The 23,634-nt window shown below is 42.1% G+C and overlaps 1 protein-coding gene across 5 annotated transcripts in view; it reads left to right on the plus strand.

The window, feature by feature from the left end:
• LOC109432399 (regulator of G-protein signaling loco) overlaps nt 1–6,853 on the plus strand; it is a 28,954-nt gene extending 22,101 nt beyond the window's left edge. For 4 of the 5 annotated variants that reach the window (XM_062859520.1, XM_062859521.1, XM_062859518.1 and 1 more), the window contains one exon: nt 5,879–6,853. In XM_062859520.1, the coding sequence (XP_062715504.1) occupies nt 5,879–6,600 (722 nt within the window). In that variant the 3' untranslated portion in view covers nt 6,601–6,853. The remainder of the gene's footprint in view (nt 1–5,878) is intronic. The other variant, XM_062859522.1, reaches the window with a different exon arrangement.
• Nucleotides 6,854–23,634: the final 16,781 nt, after the last annotated feature.

Genomic DNA, 23,634 nt, shown 5'->3' on the forward strand with positions numbered 1-23,634 from the left:
GAATTTCTGGATGCATTCCTGGAGGAATCCTTAGAAGAATTCTTCAAGAAATCACAGGAGGAGTTCCTAGATGTATTTCTGGAGGATATCCGGGAGAACCTTCTGGAAAAATTCCATGCGGAATCTCTGGAAAAGTTCCTGGACTGATGCCTGGAGCATTAGAGGATTTTTTTTATTATCGTACAAATTGGTATGAAGTTTCTGAAGGTTAATGAAATAAGGTAGGGATCATATATATTTGAAAAACTAAGTTGAAAAAAATCAGGGTTGCCTAATTTTCCGGAAAACTCCAGTGAAAATCAAACATTTTCCACAGACACCACCTACTTTGAAAAATCATAGAACGAAGCATCATAGGCACATTTTTTTTTGTGAAATCATAAGCAAATTTTCTCAGCAATTCCAAGATGGATTTCTGGAGGAAATCCTAGAAAATTTTTTGGACAAATTCCTGGCGGATACCCTGGAAAAGTTAATGGATTGATTGATTGATTTGTCTTTTTTAAAGAGACTTTCAGCCATTGGCTCCAAAGTTAATGGATACATTTCTGAAGGAGGCATCCCTGGAGAAGTTCCTGGAGTAATGCCTTGAGCATTAGAGAAATTTCTGATGAAATTCCAAGATAAACTTCTAGAAGAATTCCCAGAGGAATTTCTGGAGGAATTCCAGGAGGAATTCTTGGAGGAATCTCACGGAAGAATCCTTAGAGGAATCCCTGCAGGAATTTCTGGTATATTCTTGGAGGAATTCCTGGTGGAATTTCTAGAAGAACCCGTGAAATAACTCCTGGACGAATTTCTAGAGGCATCCCTGGAGTTGAAATTCATGGATTTATTCCTAGAGGAAACCTGAAAGAATTTCCGGAGGAATCCCTTGGAAAAATTCCTATAGAATTTCCTGAAGAATCTCCTGAAAGAATATCGGAAGCAATCTCTAAAGGATTTCCTGCAGAAATTCCTGGAGGAATGCTGTAGGATTTTCCGAAGAAATTCCTGGAGGGATTCCTGGATCAATTTCTGAAGAAATTCCTGTAGGAATTTCTGAAGAAATACCTACGGTAAATCTTGGTGGAATTTCTTGAGGAGCCCCTGGAGACACTGCGAAGGTAATTTCTGAGGAATTCCCAGAGGAATTCCTGAAGGAATTCCTACATGAATTCCTGAAGGACTTTCTGAAGGAATTCCTGGAGAATTTCTGAAGAAACCTCATAAGGAATTCCCGCAAAATTTCTTAGAGAAATTTCTACAAAAAATCTTGAAAGAATCCCTGAAGATATTCTTGGAAAGAACCCTGGAGAAATCTCTGAAACTCTGGAGGAACCTTAGGAGGGATTCCTGGAGGAACTTCCGGACAAGTTTCAGGTGGAATTTCAGGAGGAATTTCTGGACAAATCTTTATAGGAAATCTTGGGGAAATTCCATGGAACTATTCATGGATTAATTCCAGGAGGAATCCTTTAATCAATTCTTTGAGGAATAGTTCAATGAATTCCTGGAAGAATCTCTAGAGGAATTCTGGAAGGAATCTATGGAGAAATTTCTGAATATATTCATAGAGAAATTCCCAAAGAAATTCCTAGAGAAATTCCTAGAGGAATTCTGAGAGGAATTTCTAATGGAGTTCCAGGAGAAACTTCCAGAGGAATTTCTGGAGGACTTACAGGAGCAATTTCAGAAGGAATTTCTGGAAGAATTACTGGAGAAATCATCGGAGGAATTTCTGGAAGAATCCATGAAATAATTCCTGGAGGAATGTGTAGAGGAAACCTCAGAGACTAAATTCCTGGATTAATTCTTGGGGGAAACCCTGGAAGGATTTCTGGAGGAATTCTCGGAACAATTCCTGAAGGAATTGCTGTACGAATTTCCGAAGAAATTCATGGAGGAATTCCTGGATCCATTCCTGAATAAATTACCGAAAGTATTCCTGAAGAAATACCTGGGGTAATTTTTGGTGAAATTCGTGGTAGAACTCCTAGAGGAGTCCCTGGAAAAATGCCTGGATGAAATCCTGGAAGAATCCCAGGAGGAATACCTGGAATAATTCTTGAATAAATTCCAGAAAGAATTTGTGGGGAAATTTTTAAAAGAATCCCTTGAGGATTTCCTGGAGGATTCCTGAAAAAATATTTGAAGGAATTCCTAGAGATATCTCAGGAGGAAATCATTCAGGAATCCCAGGAAGAACTATTGAAATATTTCTTGGATAAACTCCGAGAGGAATTCTTGGGGTAATTTCTAAATGAATCCCTGGAGGATTTTCCAGATAAATTCTTGGAGAAATTGCGGTAATAATTTCTGAAGGAATCCTGGATTAATGCCTGGAGGAATCCCTATGGAAATCTCTGGAGGAACTTCTGGAGGAATGCCTGGAGAACCCCTGCATAAATTCCTGGAGACATGCCTGTATCAATTCCTGGAGGAATCTCTCAAGAAATTCCTTAAGAAATCCCTGGAGGATACCCTGGGGAATTGCCTTGAAAAATCCCTGGAGAAATTCCTGGACTAATTCCTGGAATAATCTCTGGATATATTTCTAGATGAGTACCTGGTGGAGTTTTCAAAAGAATTCTGGGAGCAATCTAGTGGAGTTTAGAGTTTTTAGAAGAACTCCCGAAGCAATCTCTAGATGAATTGCTGGAGAAATCCTGAGATGAGTCCATGGAGAAACTCCCTGGAGAAATTTCTAAAGAAACCTCTCGAAAAAATCCTAGAGGAATCCTTAGAGAAATTTCTAGAGAAATTCTTGGAAGAATCCCTGGGAAAACTCTTTGAAAAATCCCTGGAGGAATCCCTGAAGCAATTTCTGGAGAAACCTCAGGAGGAATGCCTGGAAAGTTCTGGACAAATTCCTGCAGGAAGTTCTGGATAAATTCCTTGCGGAATCCCAGGAAGAATTCCTGGATTAATCTGTAAAGGAATTTTTGTGGAAATTGCTTGGAACTATCCCTGGAAGAATTCTTGAATGAATTCCTGGAGGAATCTCGGGGGAAGGTTCTGGAAGCAGTTAATGGAGGAATTTTTAAAGAAATTCCAAGAGAAATTTCTGAAGAAACTCCAAGAGAAATTTCTAGAGGAATTCCCAGAGCAATTTTTGGAGGAATTCCAGGAGGGATTCCTGAAGGAATTGCGGTATTATTTTCTAAAGGAATTCCTATGGGAGTTCCTGGATCAATTCCTGGAGGACTTTCTGAAGGGATTCTTGGGGTAATACTTAAGCAACCTCTTGAGGAATTCCTGGAGGCATCCTTAGAGGAATTTCTAGAGAATTACTTGGAAGAATTCCCGGGGGAATTCTTGCAAAAAAAAATTGGAGGAATCCCTGAAACAATTTCTGGGAGAACCTCAGGAGGAATTCCTGGACAAATCTCTATAGGAAATCTTGAGGAAAATCCGTGGAACTATTCATGGAAGATCTGCAGGAGGAATCCCTAAATGAATATCTTGAGAATCTCTGAATGAATTCCTGGAAGAATCTCTAGAGGAATTCTGGAAGGAATCCATGGAGAAATTTCTGAAGGAATTCAAGGAGAAATTTTTAGAGGAATTCAGAAAGGAATTTCTGGTGGAGTTCCAGGAGGATTTTCTGGAGGAATTACTGCAGGAATCATCGGTGGAATTCCTGGAGGGATCCACGAAATAAATCCTGGAGGAATGTGTAGAGGAAACCTTAGAGAAGAAATTCCTGAAAGAATTTTCGGAGGAATTCATGGAAGAATTCCTGGATCCAAACTTGAATAAATTCCTGGAGTAATTCCTGAGGAAATACCTGGGGTAATACCTGGAGAAATTCTTGGTAGAACTCTTGCAGAAGTCTCTGGAGAAATGCCTGAATGAAATCCTAGAGGCATGCCAGGAGTAATACCTGGAATAATTCTTGAAAAAAATCCGGGAGGAATTTCCGAAGGAGTTCCTGGAGGAATCTCAAGATTCATTCCTGATGAAATACAAAGTTTGATTTCTGAGGGAATTCCAGGAGGATTTTCTGAAGAATTCTCAGGGGAAATACTGAAGAAACCGCTGAAATTCCTGAGGAAATCCTGAAATCCTGGATTAATTCCTGCGGGAGTTTGTGATGGAATCCCAATAAGAGTTCTTCTAGAAATGTTTAAAATAATCTCGGAATTCGTTTTTGTAAGAATAACAGAAGAAATTTCCGGTGAATCCCTGGAGGAACTCTTGAAGTAATTTCTGAAGAAACCCGATGAGGAATCCCGGAAGCAAGCCCCATTAGGAACTCTTTATGGAATCTTAGGAGAGCTTTCTTAGCGAATACCTGGAAGATTACTTGTAGGAATATTCCTGGATAAAAAAAAATGAAGAAATCAATGTCTGCAGTAATTGTTGAAGGAATACTAGGATCTAGTGGAGCGGACCTGGTGGGATGGTTAGAACACTTGACTATCACGCCGAGGGATCGAATCCCACTCCCGACAAACTCGCAAAATTTGACTTCTTCCTTCGGAAGGGAAATAAAGCGTGGGCCCCGAGATGAACTAGCCTAGGGCTAAAAATCTCGTTAATACACATAAAAAAAACTAGGATCCCTAAAGGTTTTTTGTACAAATTTTTCAAGCAATTCTTGGAGTGTTTTTTTAAGAATCTCTAAGCAAAATTTTCTAAAAGAATTTCTGGAATACATTCCTGCAGAAATACTTCGAATCATTCCAGATGTAATTATTGGAGCAATCTCTAGTGGAATTTTGGAAGGCATATATAGAGATAACCCTGTAGAAATCTCTGAATACCTGCAGAAATACCTTAAAGGATCTCTGGAGAAATTCCTGAAGGAAACTTCGAAAAAAGCACTGTAACAATTACTGGAGGAACCTCTATAGATATCCCAGGACAAATCCCCGAAAAAATGTCTAGTGGAATCCCTAGATGAATTCTTGATTGAATTTCTGGAACAAGCCAAGATGGAATCACTGAATTAAGCTATGAAAAAAAATCTTGGAGGAATTGTTCGTACTCATATAGTTTACAAAACTATGAACAAATCTGAAACAGTCATTTTGATTACTCAAAACTACAATACTGATTTGCATATTCACTTATCGGGCGCCCATCCCGCTTAAAATTCATCTCAAGTCAGGCCCCCCCTGGGCCCCCTCCAGGAAAAAATGCTAGTTACGCCAATGATGAGAGCTTCCTCTGCCAATGACCATTTTGCATGTGTATATCGTGTGGCAGGCACGAAGATACTCTATGCCCAAGGAAGTCAAGGAAATTTCCTTTACGAAAAGATCCTGGACCGACCGGGAATCGAACCCGTCACCCTCAGCATGGTCATGCTGAATACCCGTGCGTTTACCGCCTCGGCTATATGGGCCTTATATGAATGAACCACGAACTGCATCAGCTGCTGAGAGATCCAACCATCGTACTCACCACCAAAATCGGGAGGCTATAGAGTACTGGTTTGCTGAATATGATACACCGCGCGGCCTTTGTAATGTTCCAAACACGCATTTGCACGAACTTCCACGCGGCAAATCCTTTTGGAAAGGAACAGCCGCATATGAGGAAACGCCGCAATGTTATCTCCCATAGGTATGAAGTAAAAGGGGAGCAAAGAACGGGGCTGTTTCTTTCCTCAGGGATTTACCGCGTGTACTTTTGGGCAAATGCATCAACATTACAGGCTTTATTAGGTTTGCCAAACAAACCCATTTGGTATTGCTGAGAAACCCTATACCTACACATCACATGCTGTCGTCATTTTTGTCGAGATCTTCATACAAATGTACACTAGCCTCTGTAAAGGTAGCACATCAATGTGGTTGAGCAGCTATGTTGTGGACGCTTATTGTTTGTTATTCACGAATCTATTAATTTGTTACTAAATTGTCCTATTTCTTTTTATTCTGTTTTGCAGACACGACTTTGATTTTTACCCACGGTCCCGTTAATACAGCCACGTCCCCCGAGACATCGCCATCAGCCCGCACCGCCCACCTTCGAGGGTCAAATTTTCACCTGAGTACGGGTGACAGTTACGATCCTTCACAACCTAGTAACGACCCCCAGGACACAAATCCCTCGGGCAACTATCATTCGTATCACCATCACCACCACCACCATCATCATCACCATCAGTCTGGCCATCATGCCCAGCAACAACAGCAGCAACAGCAGCACCATCACCATCTCACTGCTAGTACCAGCAGTGGCAGCTCAACCAGTACCAACAGCAGCAACACAGGCACCAATACCAGCAGCAGTAGCAGTAGTAGCGATGCCGACAATCAGAAGGGACCACCACCTTTGCCACCGAAGCCAAAAATTCTTCCCATCAAACCGTCCAACTGGGGCCACGCACCACCAGGGTCCAACAGTAGCAGTAATGGCAACAGCATGAGCACCAGTTTATGTAACCTATCTACTAGCTCAACAAATGGGAACGGTATTATTGGTAATAGTAATAGTAGTAGTAGTCAAAACGGTGTTAGTAATAGTAATAGTAACGGAAGTGGCAAAGATCGACGATCGTCTGGTCAGCAGCACCAGGGAGGCTCACTGGAACGCCATTCTCAGTCTCAGCAACAGTCGCAGACGAGGAGCGTCTTTCTGGACCACACAACAAGCAGCTTTGTGTAACGAGATGAAAGATATAATGTACATATGTTAGGACAATTCAAGATTTACTGTATTAAATGTGAACAGATTTTTTATTCGGCAATACGCTTCAGAAGCTGTTTTGTACGTATTTTTCCTAAGCTGTGCACGTATTTTTCATAAATTGATTTTATTTATTTTGCTGTCGACTGTCTGTATTATTTCAGAACTTTTTCACTTCACTATGTAGATATGGAGATTTATATACTGAAAATATAACTAATGTTTTTTTAAATTTATTTGTGGTTTTTATAAATATCACATGCCATTTTAGGAATCATGGTTAAATTGGATTTAGGAAAAATCCGTAGCAATCGTTTCAATATCATTCGTCTGAAATTTAATGATGGTTTCCATAAAGACTGGAGTAGCTGGCGCTCTCCATCCTAGGTCACGCTTAATTCTCACTAGGTAATTATCGTTATCGTTGCACCCATCCATATTTCCGGTTGCGCTCCACGTCATCTTGATGCAACTGGCCTCCAGGGCGTGATCGAGTCGAGGTGAATGTACTTCAAATTTTAGTCCTTAAGATCGTATAAACTATAACCGAAGACTACTTTATCAACAAGACATGCAACTCTGTGATTTTCCCATACTAATGGCAAGCGTCAACGACGGCACCGCCGCCTGGTGAGCTAAGGTGGTACATTTGTGTAAAAGTGTAAGAGTGTATTGGTGCGAGTATGAAAATTTACACACACTATCATGAATAGTGCCACCTTCATCCGGGGTGGCGCTGCTAGCAGTGGCTCTCGATTTTCAGCAGTGTTGCAAGTCTTGTTGATAATGTGGTCTTCGCTATAACCATAGCTTTAGTAAGGCGTCTACTAGCGTGGTTCAAAAACTCGTTTTTGCTCCACACCGTTTATTCGATTCGTAATCAGATTCTAAGCCTTCTCCCAAAAATTGAGCTGATTTGGTCGAAAATTGAGAGTGCACAAGCCCTTCAAAGTTTGTATGGGAATTACTATGGGAAAAGGACGTTTTTCATTCAACTGACCGTAGCATTTCTCCAAGTGCCCTAGGCCTAGAGTGTTAGTTGACCCTTGGTAGTCCTAGGCTACTCTATCACCTACAACTTTGCCGAAGACCACATTGAAATCGGACGCCTCATTAATTATTTATTAATTTTTGTCCAGAATGAAAATCCTTGATTATGATTGTTACATTATTGGATGGGCATCACTGCAATTCGCCTTGAAACATAGTAGCCATGATTTATGTGTGCTATCTTTGGCGCCATGAGCAGCAATGTTGCCTGCTGGGAAGTTGAACGATCACTGTTAATGTTTCGCCAGTTGGATGAAAATCGATAATTAATTAATGAGACGTCCGATTTCAATGTGGTCTTCGGAAAAGTTGTAGGTGATAGAGTAACCTAGGAGTACCAAGGGTCAACTAACACTCTAAGGTACCTGGGGAAATGCTACGGTCAATTAAATGAAAAATGTCCTTTTCCCATAGTAATTCCCATACAAACTTTGAAGGGCTTGTGCACTCTCAATTTTCAACCAAATCAGCTCAATTTTTGGGAGAAGTCTGAGAATCTAGTTACGAATCGAAAAAGCGGTGTGGAGCAAAAACGATTTTTTGAACCACGCTAGCGTCTACTTGTACGCTTCAACATTTGGACACTCCAAAGAACTCCGAGATGAAGGACAGCGACGAGGACGATCGAGTAAGCGTCACTATCAATACATCAAGAGGTCCAACTGTTGCAAAACTGGAATGGACCGTATCAAGCTGACTGGTGCCGGTAAAAAGCGACTAAAAACGGCTGGATCAGCGCTATGACAAAGACGAGGCCAAAAAGATAAAAGAGATGCCAACACCCACGGGAAAGCCGTACAAGGACCATTCTCGTAAATCCCTAGCCACATCATCGGTGAACATCCGGCTGCAACGGTACAAAGATCCAAATTTCAAAGACGGAAGGGCAGAGGCAGATGCTGTCCACATGCAGGAGTTTGCAGTCAACTCGGGAATACTCCAAGAGGCTGTAGCTGGGCGCCGTCAATCCGGGAAACCGAAAGTCCCAGGCACGAAGCAAAAAGCAAAAACTGCTCATACTCTACCCGGGAATATTAAGGTTCCTGGTAAGGTGACAGCAGCAGTAGCTGAGAGTCTGCAATCAGGGAATCTAAAAGTCCCAGATAGGAAGACTATTCCGCTATACACGAAGGTTGTAAGTCAAGTACGCATAAGACTAATACCAAAGGACTATCCGACTACAACTCTAGCAATAGCAATATAGCAGCTAATAATGGTACAAGACGCCATTATTAACAAAGTAGTGAAAAATCGGGAAACAGATGTAAAACCGATTTTCAGAGGCTGCACCATAAAAACAGGCGTCTTTGTTATTAACTGCCTTGACGAGTCTACAGCGGACTGAGTAAAAAGAATAACTCCGAGCTTACTTGTATGCGAGGGAGTTGAGTTAATAGCGGTCGACGAAAAGAACATTCCTTGAGCGCGAATCTTGGTAGCCTACCTGCCGAAAAGCGCCATGAAAAACAACGAGAACATAATGGCATTCATCGAGTCACAGATTGACTTGGACACGGACTCCTAGAGAGTTCTGCATCGATCTTGCCCTAACAGGAATGATGTTCAGCTGACTCTTTTTTTGTTTACAGAGACGCAATTACCAACATAAAAATGGTTCAGGTAAATCTACAACGTCAACAAAGGTAAGCCAAAGAAGACCTCGACCTGGTGCACTACAGAAACCGTGGGTCAACAAATGTAGGTTACTCTATGACGATAGCCAAGGACATCTCAGTAAATGGAAGGATTAATTTTACTCCCATTGCAGAATTTATCAAACGAGGCATCGTAGCCATCAGGATGGAGGTTCCAACATAGCCAGGGGCAAGTCTATCGTTAATATAGCATCAGCTTATTTTCCTGGTGATGAAGAAGAAGCTCCGACGTCCTCAATCTGTGAATTTGTCACTAACTGCAGACAACAAAACCAGCACTTTATTATCTGCTGCGATGCCAATGCTCTCCACACTGTATGGGGTGGGGAAGCAGTGACATCAACAAACGAGGTGAGTCCCTTTTAGAATATATTTCTGCTAATAACATTGATATATGTAACAGAGGGGACAAACCAACATATGTAAACTCAAGGCGACATGAAGTACGTGATCACTTTGTAGCCAACTTCTAACAGGTAGAATTGCATCTTGGGTATCTCTCTCAGATCATAAGCATATCACTTTCTCAATAGGCCGTGAGGGAATCCTATCGCGACCTCAGGAACACCAACTGGGATCTCTACAAGCAATATCTTGCGACCGAGTTTCCTCTGCTGGACGAAAAAATAAGAACAGCAGCGCAACTAGTAAAAGCTTCTTACTTACCTTACCGATCAGGCTAAGGCCGGGGTGGCCTCTGCTGTACATAGTAGCCGTCTCCATTCCACTCGGTCCATGGCTGTTTGTCTCCAGTTCCGCACTCTGCGTAGGGTCCGCAGATCGTCCTCCACTTGGTCGACCCACCTAGCTCGCTGTGCTCCACGTCGTCTTGTACCGGTCGGATGACTCTCGAGAACCATTTTAGTCGGGTTGCTATCCGACATCCTGATGACGTGACCCGCCCACCGATTTTCGCGGTATGGGCGATGGTTGGTTCTCTTAGCAGCTGGTGCAGTTCGTGGTTCATTCGCCTTCTCCAAGTCCCGTCTTCCATCTGCACTCCGCCATAGATGGCACGCAACACCTTCCGTTCGAAAACTCCAAGGGCGCGTTGATCCTCTGCACGTAGGGTACATGTTTCGTGCCCATAGAGGACGACCGGTCTAATCAGCATTTTGTAGATAGTCAACTTCGTGTTACGGCGAACTTTATTTGATCGTAGAGATCTGTGGAGTCCAATGTAAGCACGATTTCCTGCCACAATGCGCCTCTGAATTTCTCTGCTGGTGTCGTTGTCGGTGGTCACCAGTGAGCCCAAGTACACGAATTCTTCAACTGCCTCGATTTCATCACCGTCGATATAAATTCGGGGTGGCGGGCGCGGAGATTCCTCCCTGGAGCCCTTTGCCATCATGTACTTTGTCTTCGACACATTAATGACTAATCCGATTCGCCTGGCTTCACTCTTTAGTCCGATGTACGTTTCCGCCGTCGTCTCAAATATACGAGCTATAACATCAATATCATCAGCGAAACCAAGCAACTGATCGGACTTCGTGAAAATCGTTCCACTAGTGTTTATCCCCGCTCTCCTTATTACACTTTCTAACGAAATGTTGAACAGCAAGCACGAAAGACCATCACCTTGCCGGCTTGCCGTGACTCTCTGCGAGATTCGAAGGGACTCGAGAGTGTCCCTGAGAGAGCATCTTGTAGGCAGCGCTCAGTAGTGTGATCGCGCGGTAGTTCCCGCAATCCAACTTGTCGCCCTTTTTGTAGATGGGACACACGATACCTTCCATCCATTCCTCCGGTAATACTTCCTTCTCCCAAATCTTGGTAATGACCCAGTGTAGTGCTCTCACCAGTGCTTCTCCACCGTATTTTAAAAGCTCGCTTGGTAGTTGATCTGCTCCAGCGGCTTTGTTGTTTTTCAACCGGCCAACCTCCTCCTCAATCTCTTGGAGGTCAGGGACCGGAAGTCTTTCGTCCTGTGCACATAAAGCCTGTATCCGCAAAAATCGGGACACAGAAATACAGCTGTAAATCTGCAATAGATACATTAAAAATGCTCAAATTTGATCCATTAACATCTTCCAATGTGTTCATTTCATCTACAAAATTTCATGTTAATCGATGCAGTACTTTTTGTTGTAGCAATTAAAGAGTAGAATGTGCGCCATTGAATTTTGTACAGCCCCTAGGTTTGCTTGTCAGTGTTGTAACTTTTGAATTTAGCAAAGGAAATGGCTGAAATTTTACACACAAACCTCTCAATCTACATTTGTTGCATAGGCAAAATTTCAAAAAAATCGATGCGCTATCAACAATTTTATAGCCGAAACATGTATTGGGACAGAACTTGATTTTAGCACTTCGAACAGCAATTAGTCAGCACCCTTTATTGTTCCAATTGTACTATTGAAAGTACTACACCAATATTCATCAAATTATGCAGGCATAATATACACATAATCAACTATCATCTGTGAAAATTTCATGAAAATTGGCAGAGAAATGCAAAAGCTATGATTAGACATACATCGCACATGAAACACACGAAAAATATTCACTAACACTCACCCCTATCAACACCAATAACTTTCAAACCAATTGATAAAAGTTGATGAAATTTAACAAGAAAATGTCTCTATAAGTATCATAATTGCTTACGAAATTACATAACTATCATCACAAAACTTTGAACTGTAGCGTGAAAGAACCATATATTCTGCGAATGAAAATTGGTCATGATTGTACAAAATGCTTAAGGACAAACGTCTTGAAATCCCGCTTCAACAGTGCATCAGAACTTCAGACGCACAAATCTCAAGAAGCAAGCTTCAAACAACAGTGCATTTTATTATTCTGCTCTTGCTCACTTGTAATATGCTTAAAATAAGAAGATCAGTTGCGCTGGTTTCGTTTACGAAGAGATTTGTGCGCTCGAAATCGTGAGTAGGTGACAAAGTCGGCCATTGTGGCGACCATTTTGGGTTTCTAACAAGTCTATCCCTAAAACCACGTCTGTTTGTTTTTCATCCACAGTTAAAAGTAATCATATTCTGATTTATCGATCGTACTCTATTAATAACTTGATGATTTTGTGGCTATATCGCTCTTTTTCTACTCAGAGAATAAGGGAGAAGAGAACAAAGTGGATAATGAAATGATAGACATGATATGGTCGGCGTTAAGTCAGAGGGGACCAAGTAACAAAACTGACGAAAATAAGATTTTTAAGGCATTTTATTAAGAATTACTTTAGCTACTTGGAACATTCACCCGATTTTCTTAATATTACAATTAACGAGAGTTATAGCACAATTTTCTTTTGATTGAACTGCGAAAATCGATAATAGTGTGCAGTCAGAGTGGACCAAATGCTTGATGTGAAGAGAATTGAAAAAATATGTATTGGTTAAAATCCAAAAATCAAAATAATTTTTCATCAAAATATAATACGGTTCCAAATCGTATGGCTCCCTAACGCATTTTTTGATGATAATTGATCAAGAAAGCACGTGAAAATCCATTTTATTATGGTTAATGTCGTATTTTACAGATCATCGTGTTGAAGCAAATTGTGGCAATTCGCGTGCAGACAGAGTGGACCATGTGTCTCTAAAAAAAATAGTTGAAATTACCTTATTCTTCGCAATCCTTTCTAAATCAAAATATGTTTGTTTAGTAGCTGTTGGGCATCCTATTGAAATGTACCAATACCCGTTTCATGAAGAAATTAATTTTACCGGTAATTTAAGAATTGTGTACTTGGTTCACTCTGTCTGAACGAATTTTTGAAAAACGCCAGTCCTCTGAATAAATTATTATGAACTGTGTAACTACAATATTTCAAAAACGTACCGAACTATTAAAAAACGTTCAAAAGTTGTTAGCGATTAAATGTTCAAGTGAAGAATTCTTAAATAGCTCATAATTTACTACCCTTCATGTGATATTGAACTGTTGTACTTGGTCCACTCTGACTGAACATAAAAATTGAAAATAGTAATCAACAGTGTAATAACAGAAATATCAAATTTCAAACTTCCTGCTCACATTATACATTAACTGTTGTCCTACTTGTGCATTATTTTTCATCAAATATGTACAAACTTGAGTGTGAACTGTAGTTGGTTGTAGATTTTCCAAAAAATCGTTCAGTCAGAGTGGACGAAGTACAATCAATTACTTAGCAATTTCTCGGTTTCAAGCTTTTTTACGTTTTTTTCGCGATCAACAGAGAGCGATGCTTTGATGAATAGTTATTAAGATTTATAGCAAAAATTCAAGAACATTTGTTGAAAAACTCAAAACTTATGGAGTTGCAAACTTTAAAGTCTTTTTTCTAGAAATTAGGTAAAAGACACATGGTTCTCTCTGACTTAACGCCGACCATATAGTATTCGCTAGGTTGCGAACAAGTATGAAAATGTTTATAGAAGGTGAAATTAGGCAAGTAGGCCATGTATTGAACGAATACATCGAATGCGTGAAACTTCTGCCGTACGACCTGTGCTTTTAAACATGGCCTACTTGCCTAATTTCACCATCTATAAAAAATTTCATACTTGTTCGCAACTTAGCGAATACTTCTTCTTCTTCTTTATGGCTCTACGTCCCCACTGGGACTTGGCCTGCCTCGCTTCAACTAAGTATTCTTTGAGCACTTCCACAGTTATTAATTGAAGGGCTTTCTTTGCCTGCCATTGCATGAATTTGTATATTGTGAGGCAAGTACAATGATACACTATGCCCAGAGTGTCGAGAAAATTTTCCCGACCGGAACGGGAATCGAACCCGCCGTCTACGGATTGGCGATCCATAGCCTTAACCACTAGGCTAACTGGAGACCCGAATACTATCATATCTATCATTTCATTATCCACTTTGTTCTCTACTCCCTTATGCTCTGAGTAGAAAAAGACCGATATAACCACAAAATCATCAAGTTGTTAATGCATCGAATTTAAAAAAAATTGCACAAATAATAAACATACATCAAAGAATTCTCAGCCAATTATTTGGCCAATTTTACCGATTCATTACAGAGCTACAGTCGTGCTTCTGTGTCCCGATTATTGCGTATACAGGCTTTACTCCTAGATCTGTTACCACGCCACCTTTGCTGCCCCCACTCGCATAACAGTCCCATCTTTGCTGGGATTCCTATTCATATGGGACAGTTATGCGAGTGGGGGCAGTTTGGTACTTGCAACGTTGCCATGGAGGTACTCATCGTAATGCTGCCGCCACCTCACGCTCGCTCGTGAGAATATTCCCGTGATTATCTCGGCACATTTCGGCTTGTGGCATAAAGCCTCTGCGCGAGCGGTTCAGCTTCTCGTAGAACTTTCGTGTGTCCTTAGCGCGGTACAGCTCTACCATCGCTTCGTGATCTCGTTCTTCCTGCTGGCGCTTCTTCATCCGGAAGACTGAGTTCTGCCTTTTCCGCGCCTGTTTGTAACGTGCCTCATTCGCTCTCGTACGGTGTTGCAGCATTTTTTTTTTTTTTACTTAATAAAATTTGGTTTATTTCTAGTTGATTATGTTTAAAATTAATTACATGTTCATTAATTACATTTCAACACGAAGATAGAAATCTAACTCCCCTACGTCCACTGCGTTGTCACATCTCGTGACAAAGGTGACATAATTTATTAGGAGCTTGAGAATTGTTGTCCTTTGCCTTCTGGAAGTGTTGTTCAAAACCGGTCGTACCATATCTTCGAACGTGAGTCTCCTGCGTCCACCCAGAACAGTCTCCAAGACGCTGTGTAGGTGCCTCCACGCCGCAGTAACACGCATACATTCACTAAACTTATGCTTCAGCGTTTCCACTGTCAGGTTGCAGTGCGTGCATTGATCGCTGTCCGCTCTTCTAATTGTGTGCCACAAGCTTCGGTGCTCGGTTTTTCCATTAACCAGTACATACCAGTCGCTTCGTTGTTCCGATGTTAGCTTCTTGTCAGCAATATTACGCCACACTTTTTTCCATTCAACAGTTGGATGACATATTTCTACCCTTGGCTGATCGGTTTGGTTTAGGTAGAAACGGTGTATGCCATCAGAGGAGGGATGTTGTTGTAGTTCAGCCGGTAATCGTGGATAAGTTTGGAGGATGAATTTCAAGCAGGGCAGGTCAGCGGGGGGAGCTTGGTTATTTACCCCAGAAAGAAAAGTATTGTAGAAAGGAATGCAGTCAAGCTCCCGAATGTGACGGTTCAGAAGCAAGGCCTTCGGTTTCAGCATGGGAAGCTGCAGTTTCAGCCCTCCTTGTTCGATGGGTCTAGCTAACTGTTGTATTGGAATACGTGCTGGTTGCCTTCTCCACAAAAAAGTCCCCATTGCACTTGTCAGCTTTGCTACATGAATGGCATATAATGGCAGAAGCGATGCTAAATACCATATCTTTGAAGTGATGAAGGTGTTCAGAAAAATCACCTTTTGATGTAGCGTAAGTGTGCGTATCGAGTGTAGTCCAATTTGCTGTCCAATATTACCTATTAAGGACTCCCAGTTCAAGGTGATCATCTGCCGAATCGAATTGGCAAAAATCACCCCTAAAATTTTGATTTTGGTTTCCGTTCTCAACCAATCAATTCCAATTGGATTCCCGTTGATATAACCGACATCGATTGACGTCGTCTTACGCAAATTTAGAACAGCGCCTGATGCATGACCAAACCGCAGGAACAAGTCACGCATTTCATGAGCTTTTAGTGCCGACGTGACTACGATGCTGATATCATCGGCATAGGCTACTACCAGATCGTCGGGCCCGCACACACGTTCAAGCGATGCCAGCAACGGATGCAAATACAAAACAAACAGGTGCATTGATAGTGGATCTCCCTGACGCACAGATCGTTGAATTGGAAATGATGCCGTCATATGCCCATTTATCAACAGGCGAGAAGTCGAGAGCGTTGAAATGCGAGTGAGCAAATCCACCAGTCGGGTGTTCACACCGAGTGCTCTCATGTTTGCGTACAGGAAAGAATGTCTCACTCTGTCGAAAGCGTGATCGAAGTCGAATCCGATCAATTTAGCTACCTGCTTTCGTGTTGTAAGTTGAGCTATGCGGTCCTTCAGGGCTAGCGTTGCCTGAAATATATTGTTGTCTCCGTTCGAACATTTTTGAGAGTAGCTGAGAATGCGATGGGATTTCATAACGTTGTCCAATCGTGCCTTGAGTATCCGCGAGAGCAACTTATAGTCAAAGTTGAGTAACGATATTGGCCTGTATGATCCAACAGTGTTGCCAGTTCCTCTTTTCTTGACAAGCACAACGATGCCTTCGACGAATTTAGAGGGGAAATTCGATGAAAGTGCTTCGTTTAATATCAAGTTTAGTTTACGATGGATAACATCAAAAAGTCGGAGATAGAATTCCTTCGGCATTCCATCTAGCCCGGGGGATTTTTTAGACGAGCTCAATTTTATCGCAGACCAAATTTCCGCCGTCGTGATGTCGTCCATGCATGCTTCATTCACCGCGTCGTTGACAGGGATAACTGGGTCACACTGGAACTCTTCGTGTTGTTGTGGTTCCCTCTCCGGCTCCGAATACAGTTCGGCAAAATACTGGTACACGTGTTCTTTGATGTCTTGCGAGTTGTCGATGATCTCTCCTTCTTCGGTGTCGATTCGGGATATGGTCGTACGTTTCCTTCTCCTTTCGCCGAGTTGGAACACTGAGAGAGGTTCTCCGGCGATAATTCGTTCGTTAATCCGAACGAAGGCTTGGGTAAATTGTCGTTGTAAACTCAGCATTTCTCCCTTGAGGCGGTTTATAGTTGTAAGCATTGCTGGGTTTTGATAGTATGCCTCGTATGCCCGACGTAGCCGCTCGTAGAGTAATTGCTGCGCATGATGAAATTCATCGTAGGCTTGTTTCGATTTCCAGCGAAAGAAACTGGTGATCTTCGGTTTTGCGTGCTCTAGCCACCAATCCATCCAGCTGCGGTAGTGGCGCCTTTGACGGGTCCAGAACTGCCATCGATGTTGAAAATCCTCAATGTTTTCATTCGTGAGGAGGTGCGGTCGGAGTGACCAAAACCCTCGACCGGGCGGGTGCCCTAGATCAGGTAGGCATATTCGTGAAGTCACTGCCATGTGATCAGAAAACGAACACACGTGTGTATGTATGTTTCGCAGATGACCACACAGGCTACCACTGACATATATGCGATCCAGGCGTGATGTCGAGTTAGCGGTAATGTATGTGTGGCCGAAATCCCTGGGACGAAGTTTGACCCACACATCGTGAAGGTTCAGCTGTTGTACGCTGGTTCGGAGAGATGGGCTAGAGTTGTTTCCCGTAGCATCGCATTGGCGAAGAACGGAATTAAAATCGCCGGCGAGTATGGTATGTGCTGTTTGGTGACGAAGATAGTAGGCCAGAGTGTTGTTGAAAAATCGCTCTCTCTGGGCTCTATAGGCAGTGCCGGACGGTGCATAGATGCAGCACAACGTTGTGTCTTGGACACGCACAGCGACCAAACGCCCATCCAAACTTTTTTCCACATTCGAAAATTGGATATGGTCCTTCAAGGCGATGGCAGTGCCTCTTCTCGCGTGGTCAACATTCGCAATGACGTTGAAGCCGGGTAGAACAAGCTGATCATTTTCTACTTCTTGGAGGAACAGAATGTCGATGTCCAGTGTTCGTATGAACGTTCGTAGCGCATTTATTTTGGTGTTGCTCGTGATCGTGTTCACGTTTACTGTCGCAACGTTATAACTGGTGAAGAGGATGGTTTATTGGTGGGTGTCTTTGTTTTCAGAGTCGTCGGTACCATCGCACCGCATCTTCTTCCCGGCAGGACGTTTGAACGAGTGTCTGCTGGAGGTTGACGAATCTGTTTCATTACCGTCGGCTTTTTTGTGCATCGCTGATCTCCGTGTTACTCTGACCCACGGTTCGCTTTCGTGTCCCTTTTGCTGCTGCTCATCTGACTTCGTAGCATGGTTGTTGTCGTCATTAGCTTGGTCGTTGCCCGGTAGGTGCATCGAACGGCTTGTCGTCGGATCGGCATTCTCGTTTGCCGCTTTTTGGGTAGGCTGTCTGCCTAGCTTTACCGCTAGTTGATCTGGTCTCCGCTGCGATGACGAAGGCTTTGTACGAGGGAGATTCGGGTGTTTCATAACATCGGCGTATGACGTACTGTTCGCTGCCAGTTTTTGAACCAACAGCTTTTTGTTTTGTACGCAGGAGACGCCGTTGTGTACGTGCTCACTGCAATACTTACAAGTCTGCTGCTGACCGTAATAGGCTAGATTGGTTCTCTCGCCGTCGATCGTGACGTATGAGGGAATGTTTATTTTTACCGTCATTCGAACAGTTCGTACACCAGTCGGTAGACCGGAGAACAGGTGGCCGTCGTCCCACAGCTCTTCCCGAATAGAATGTAATTCTCCGAAGGCGCTGAGGAATTTGACGATTTTATCGTTCGTGACATCCTCGGAGAGGTTGAACAGCCGCACCTCGACTGCTCCATCCTCCATCAGCAGACGTAGCTTGTATGGTTTTCCATCGATTGTCATCTCGTGTTTATTGTCGTGTTCCTCGACAGTTTTCTGTGCTACTTCCAAGCTAGTCGCTTTGACGTAAGCGATTCCATTGCTTCGGCTGTACTGTATTCGTAGCACCTCTTCGCGTTTCAGCCCTAGCGTCACACCGACAAATTGGTGGACCTCCTCAGAGGTGGGCTTTTTCGGCACATTCGCGTAATCGACGCGAAATGTGTTTTCGCGGCGTTTAATCGCGGACATTTGCACGCGATTGCGGCGATCCCGACGCGAACACCACGAAACGAATTCACTATTTCGAAATTAAGAAACTGACCACAAATTAGCCGGAGTATGGCTCCCGTAATCGACTGCGATACACAACCGCGTCCGCTCGGCTCGGGAGTTGAGCTCTAACTGTCCGGAAGTCTTTCGTCCTGTGCACATAAAGCCTGTATCCGCAAAAATCGGGACACAGAAATACAGCTGTAAATCTGCAATAGATACATTAAAAATGCTCAAATTTGATCCATTAACATCTTCCAATGTGTTCATTTCATCTACAAAATTTCATGTTAATCGATGCAGTACTTTTTGTTGTAGCAATTAAAGAGTAGAATGTGCGCCATTGAATTTTGTACAGCCCCTAGGTTTGCTTGTCAGTGTTGTAACTTTTGAATTTAGCAAAGGAAATGGCTGAAATTTTACACACAAACCTCTCAATCTACATTTGTTGCATAGGCAAAATTTCAAAAAAATCGATGCGCTATCAACAATTTTATAGCCGAAACATGTATTGGGACAGAACTTGATTTTAGCACTTCGAACAGCAATTAGTCAGCACCCTTTATTGTTCCAATTGTACTATTGAAAGTACTACACCAATATTCATCAAATTATGCAGGCATAATATACACATAATCAACTATCCTCTGTGAAAATTTCATGAAAATTGGCAGAGAAATGCAAAAGCTATGATTAGACATACATCGCACATGAAACACACGAAAAATATTCACTAACACTCACCCCTATCAACACCAATAACTTTCAAACCAATTGATAAAAGTTGATGAAATTTAACAAGAAAATGTCTCTATAAGTATCATAATTGCTTACGAAATTACATAACTATCATCACAAAACTTTGAACTGTAGCGTGAAAGAACCATATATTCTGCGAATGAAAATTGGTCATGATTGTACAAAATGCTTAAGGACAAACGTCTTGAAATCCCGCTTCAACAGTGCATCAGAACTTCAGACGCACAAATCTCAAGAAGCAAGCTTCAAACAACAGTGCATTTTATTATTCTGCTCTTGCTCACTTGTAATATGCTTAAAATAAGAAGATCAGTTGCGCTGGTTTCGTTTACGAAGAGATTTGTGCGCTCGAAATCGTGAGTAGGTGACAAAGTCGGCCATTGTGGCGACCATTTTGGGTTTCTAACAAGTCTATCCCTAAAACCACGTCTGTTTGTTTTTCATCCACAGTTAAAAGTAATCATATTCTGATTTATCGATCGTACTCTATTAATAACTTGATGATTTTGTGGCTATATCGCTCTTTTTCTACTCAGAGAATAAGGGAGAAGAGAACAAAGTGGATAATGAAATGATAGACATGATATGGTCGGCGTTAAGTCAGAGGGGACCAAGTAACAAAACTGACGAAAATAAGATTTTTAAGGCATTTTATTAAGAATTACTTTAGCTACTTGGAACATTCACCCGATTTTCTTAATATTACAATTAACGAGAGTTATAGCACAATTTTCTTTTGATTGAACTGCGAAAATCGATAATAGTGTGCAGTCAGAGTGGACCAAATGCTTGATGTGAAGAGAATTGAAAAAATATGTATTGGTTAAAATCCAAAAATCAAAATAATTTTTCATCAAAATATAATACGGTTCCAAATCGTATGGCTCCCTAACGCATTTTTTGATGATAATTGATCAAGAAAGCACGTGAAAATCCATTTTATTATGGTTAATGTCGTATTTTACAGATCATCGTGTTGAAGCAAATTGTGGCAATTCGCGTGCAGACAGAGTGGACCATGTGTCTCTAAAAAAAATAGTTGAAATTACCTTATTCTTCGCAATCCTTTCTAAATCAAAATATGTTTGTTTAGTAGCTGTTGGGCATCCTATTGAAATGTACCAATACCCGTTTCATGAAGAAATTAATTTTACCGGTAATTTAAGAATTGTGTACTTGGTTCACTCTGTCTGAACGAATTTTTGAAAAACGCCAGTCCTCTGAATAAATTATTATGAACTGTGTAACTACAATATTTCAAAAACGTACCGAACTATTAAAAAACGTTCAAAAGTTGTTAGCGATTAAATGTTCAAGTGAAGAATTCTTAAATAGCTCATAATTTACTACCCTTCATGTGATATTGAACTGTTGTACTTGGTCCACTCTGACTGAACATAAAAATTGAAAATAGTAATCAACAGTGTAATAACAGAAATATCAAATTTCAAACTTCCTGCTCACATTATACATTAACTGTTGTCCTACTTGTGCATTATTTTTCATCAAATATGTACAAACTTGAGTGTGAACTGTAGTTGGTTGTAGATTTTCCAAAAAATCGTTCAGTCAGAGTGGACGAAGTACAATCAATTACTTAGCAATTTCTCGGTTTCAAGCTTTTTTACGTTTTTTTCGCGATCAACAGAGAGCGATGCTTTGATGAATAGTTATTAAGATTTATAGCAAAAATTCAAGAACATTTGTTGAAAAACTCAAAACTTATGGAGTTGCAAACTTTAAAGTCTTTTTTCTAGAAATTAGGTAAAAGACACATGGTTCTCTCTGACTTAACGCCGACCATATAGTATTCGCTAGGTTGCGAACAAGTATGAAAATGTTTATAGAAGGTGAAATTAGGCAAGTAGGCCATGTATTGAACGAATACATCGAATGCGTGAAACTTCTGCCGTACGACCTGTGCTTTTAAACATGGCCTACTTGCCTAATTTCACCATCTATAAAAAATTTCATACTTGTTCGCAACTTAGCGAATACTTCTTCTTCTTCTTTATGGCTCTACGTCCCCACTGGGACTTGGCCTGCCTCGCTTCAACTAAGTATTCTTTGAGCACTTCCACAGTTATTAATTGAAGGGCTTTCTTTGCCTGCCATTGCATGAATTTGTATATTGTGAGGCAAGTACAATGATACACTATGCCCAGAGTGTCGAGAAAATTTTCCCGACCGGAACGGGAATCGAACCCGCCGTCTACGGATTGGCGATCCATAGCCTTAACCACTAGGCTAACTGGAGACCCGAATACTATCATATCTATCATTTCATTATCCACTTTGTTCTCTACTCCCTTATGCTCTGAGTAGAAAAAGACCGATATAGCCACAAAATCATCAAGTTGTTAATGCATCGAATTTAAAAAAAATTGCACAAATAATAAACATACATCAAAGAATTCTCAGCCAATTATTTGGCCAATTTTACCGATTCATTACAGAGCTACAGTCGTGCTTCTGTGTCCCGATTATTGCGTATACAGGCTTTACTCCTAGATCTGTTACCACGCCACCTTTGCTGCCCCCACTCGCATAACAGTCCCATCTTTGCTGGGATTCCTATTCATATGGGACAGTTATGCGAGTGGGGGCAGTTTGGTACTTGCAACGTTGCCATGGAGGTACTCATCGTAATGCTGCCGCCACCTCACGCTCGCTCGTGAGAATATTCCCGTGATTATCTCGGCACATTTCGGCTTGTGGCATAAAGCCTCTGCGCGAGCGGTTCAGCTTCTCGTAGAACTTTCGTGTGTCCTTAGCGCGGTACAGCTCTACCATCGCTTCGTGATCTCGTTCTTCCTGCTGGCGCTTCTTCATCCGGAAGACTGAGTTCTGCCTTTTCCGCGCCTGTTTGTAACGTGCCTCATTCGCTCTCGTACGGTGTTGCAGCATTCTCGCCCATGCTGCATTATTCTCGTTTTTCAACTGTTCACATTCGCCGTCGTACCAGTCGTTTCTGTCATTCGGAGTCGCGAAGCCTAGTGCTGTAGCCGAGGTACTACCAGGCGGATCGGATGTCCCTCCAGCCATCTTCAAGTGTAGCTGCGCCAAGCTGCTCTTCCGTTGGTAGGGCCACTGCTGACTGCTGCGCGTAGTCTTGAGCCACTTCTACGTTACGAAGTTGCTCGATGTTGAGCCGCGGCGTTCGACTTCGACGCGTGGTGATAACTGTCGAAAGTTTTGAGCGCATGCATTCAGCGACTAAGTAGTGATCCGAATCTATATTCGCGCTGCGGTATGTGCGCCGGACATTGGTTATATCCGAGAAGAATTTACCGTCGACTAGAACGTGATCGATTTGGTTTTCTGTTTGATGGTCGGGTGATCTCCAGGTGGCTTTGTGGGGAAGAAGGTGCTTCGGACTACCATACCACGGGAGGCTGCAAAGTTTACGCATCGCTGACCGTTATCATTCGATACGGCGTGCAGGCTGTTTCGCCCGATTAGCGGTCTGTACATTTCCTCCCTGTGGAGCGGACCTGGTGTGATGGTTAGAACAGTTGACTATCACGCCGAGGACCTGGGATCGAATCCCACTCCCGACAAAACTCGCAAAATGTGAGTTTCTTCCTTCGGAAGGGAAGTAAAGCGTGGGTCCCGAGATGAACTAGCCTAGGGCTAAAAATCTCGTTAATACAGATAAAAAAAAATTCCTCCCTTTCTACCTGCGCGTTCATGTCGCCGACAACGATTTTCACGTCACGCGGCGAGCAACCATCGTTGTTTGCTCTAACTGTGCGTAGAATGCTTTTTTCTCGTCATCAGGTCTCTCTTCGTGTGGGCAGTGGACGTT

This window comes from Aedes albopictus, chromosome 3 (assembly GCF_035046485.1).
Source record: "Aedes albopictus strain Foshan chromosome 3, AalbF5, whole genome shotgun sequence".
Lineage (NCBI taxonomy): Eukaryota > Metazoa > Arthropoda > Insecta > Diptera > Culicidae > Aedes > Aedes albopictus.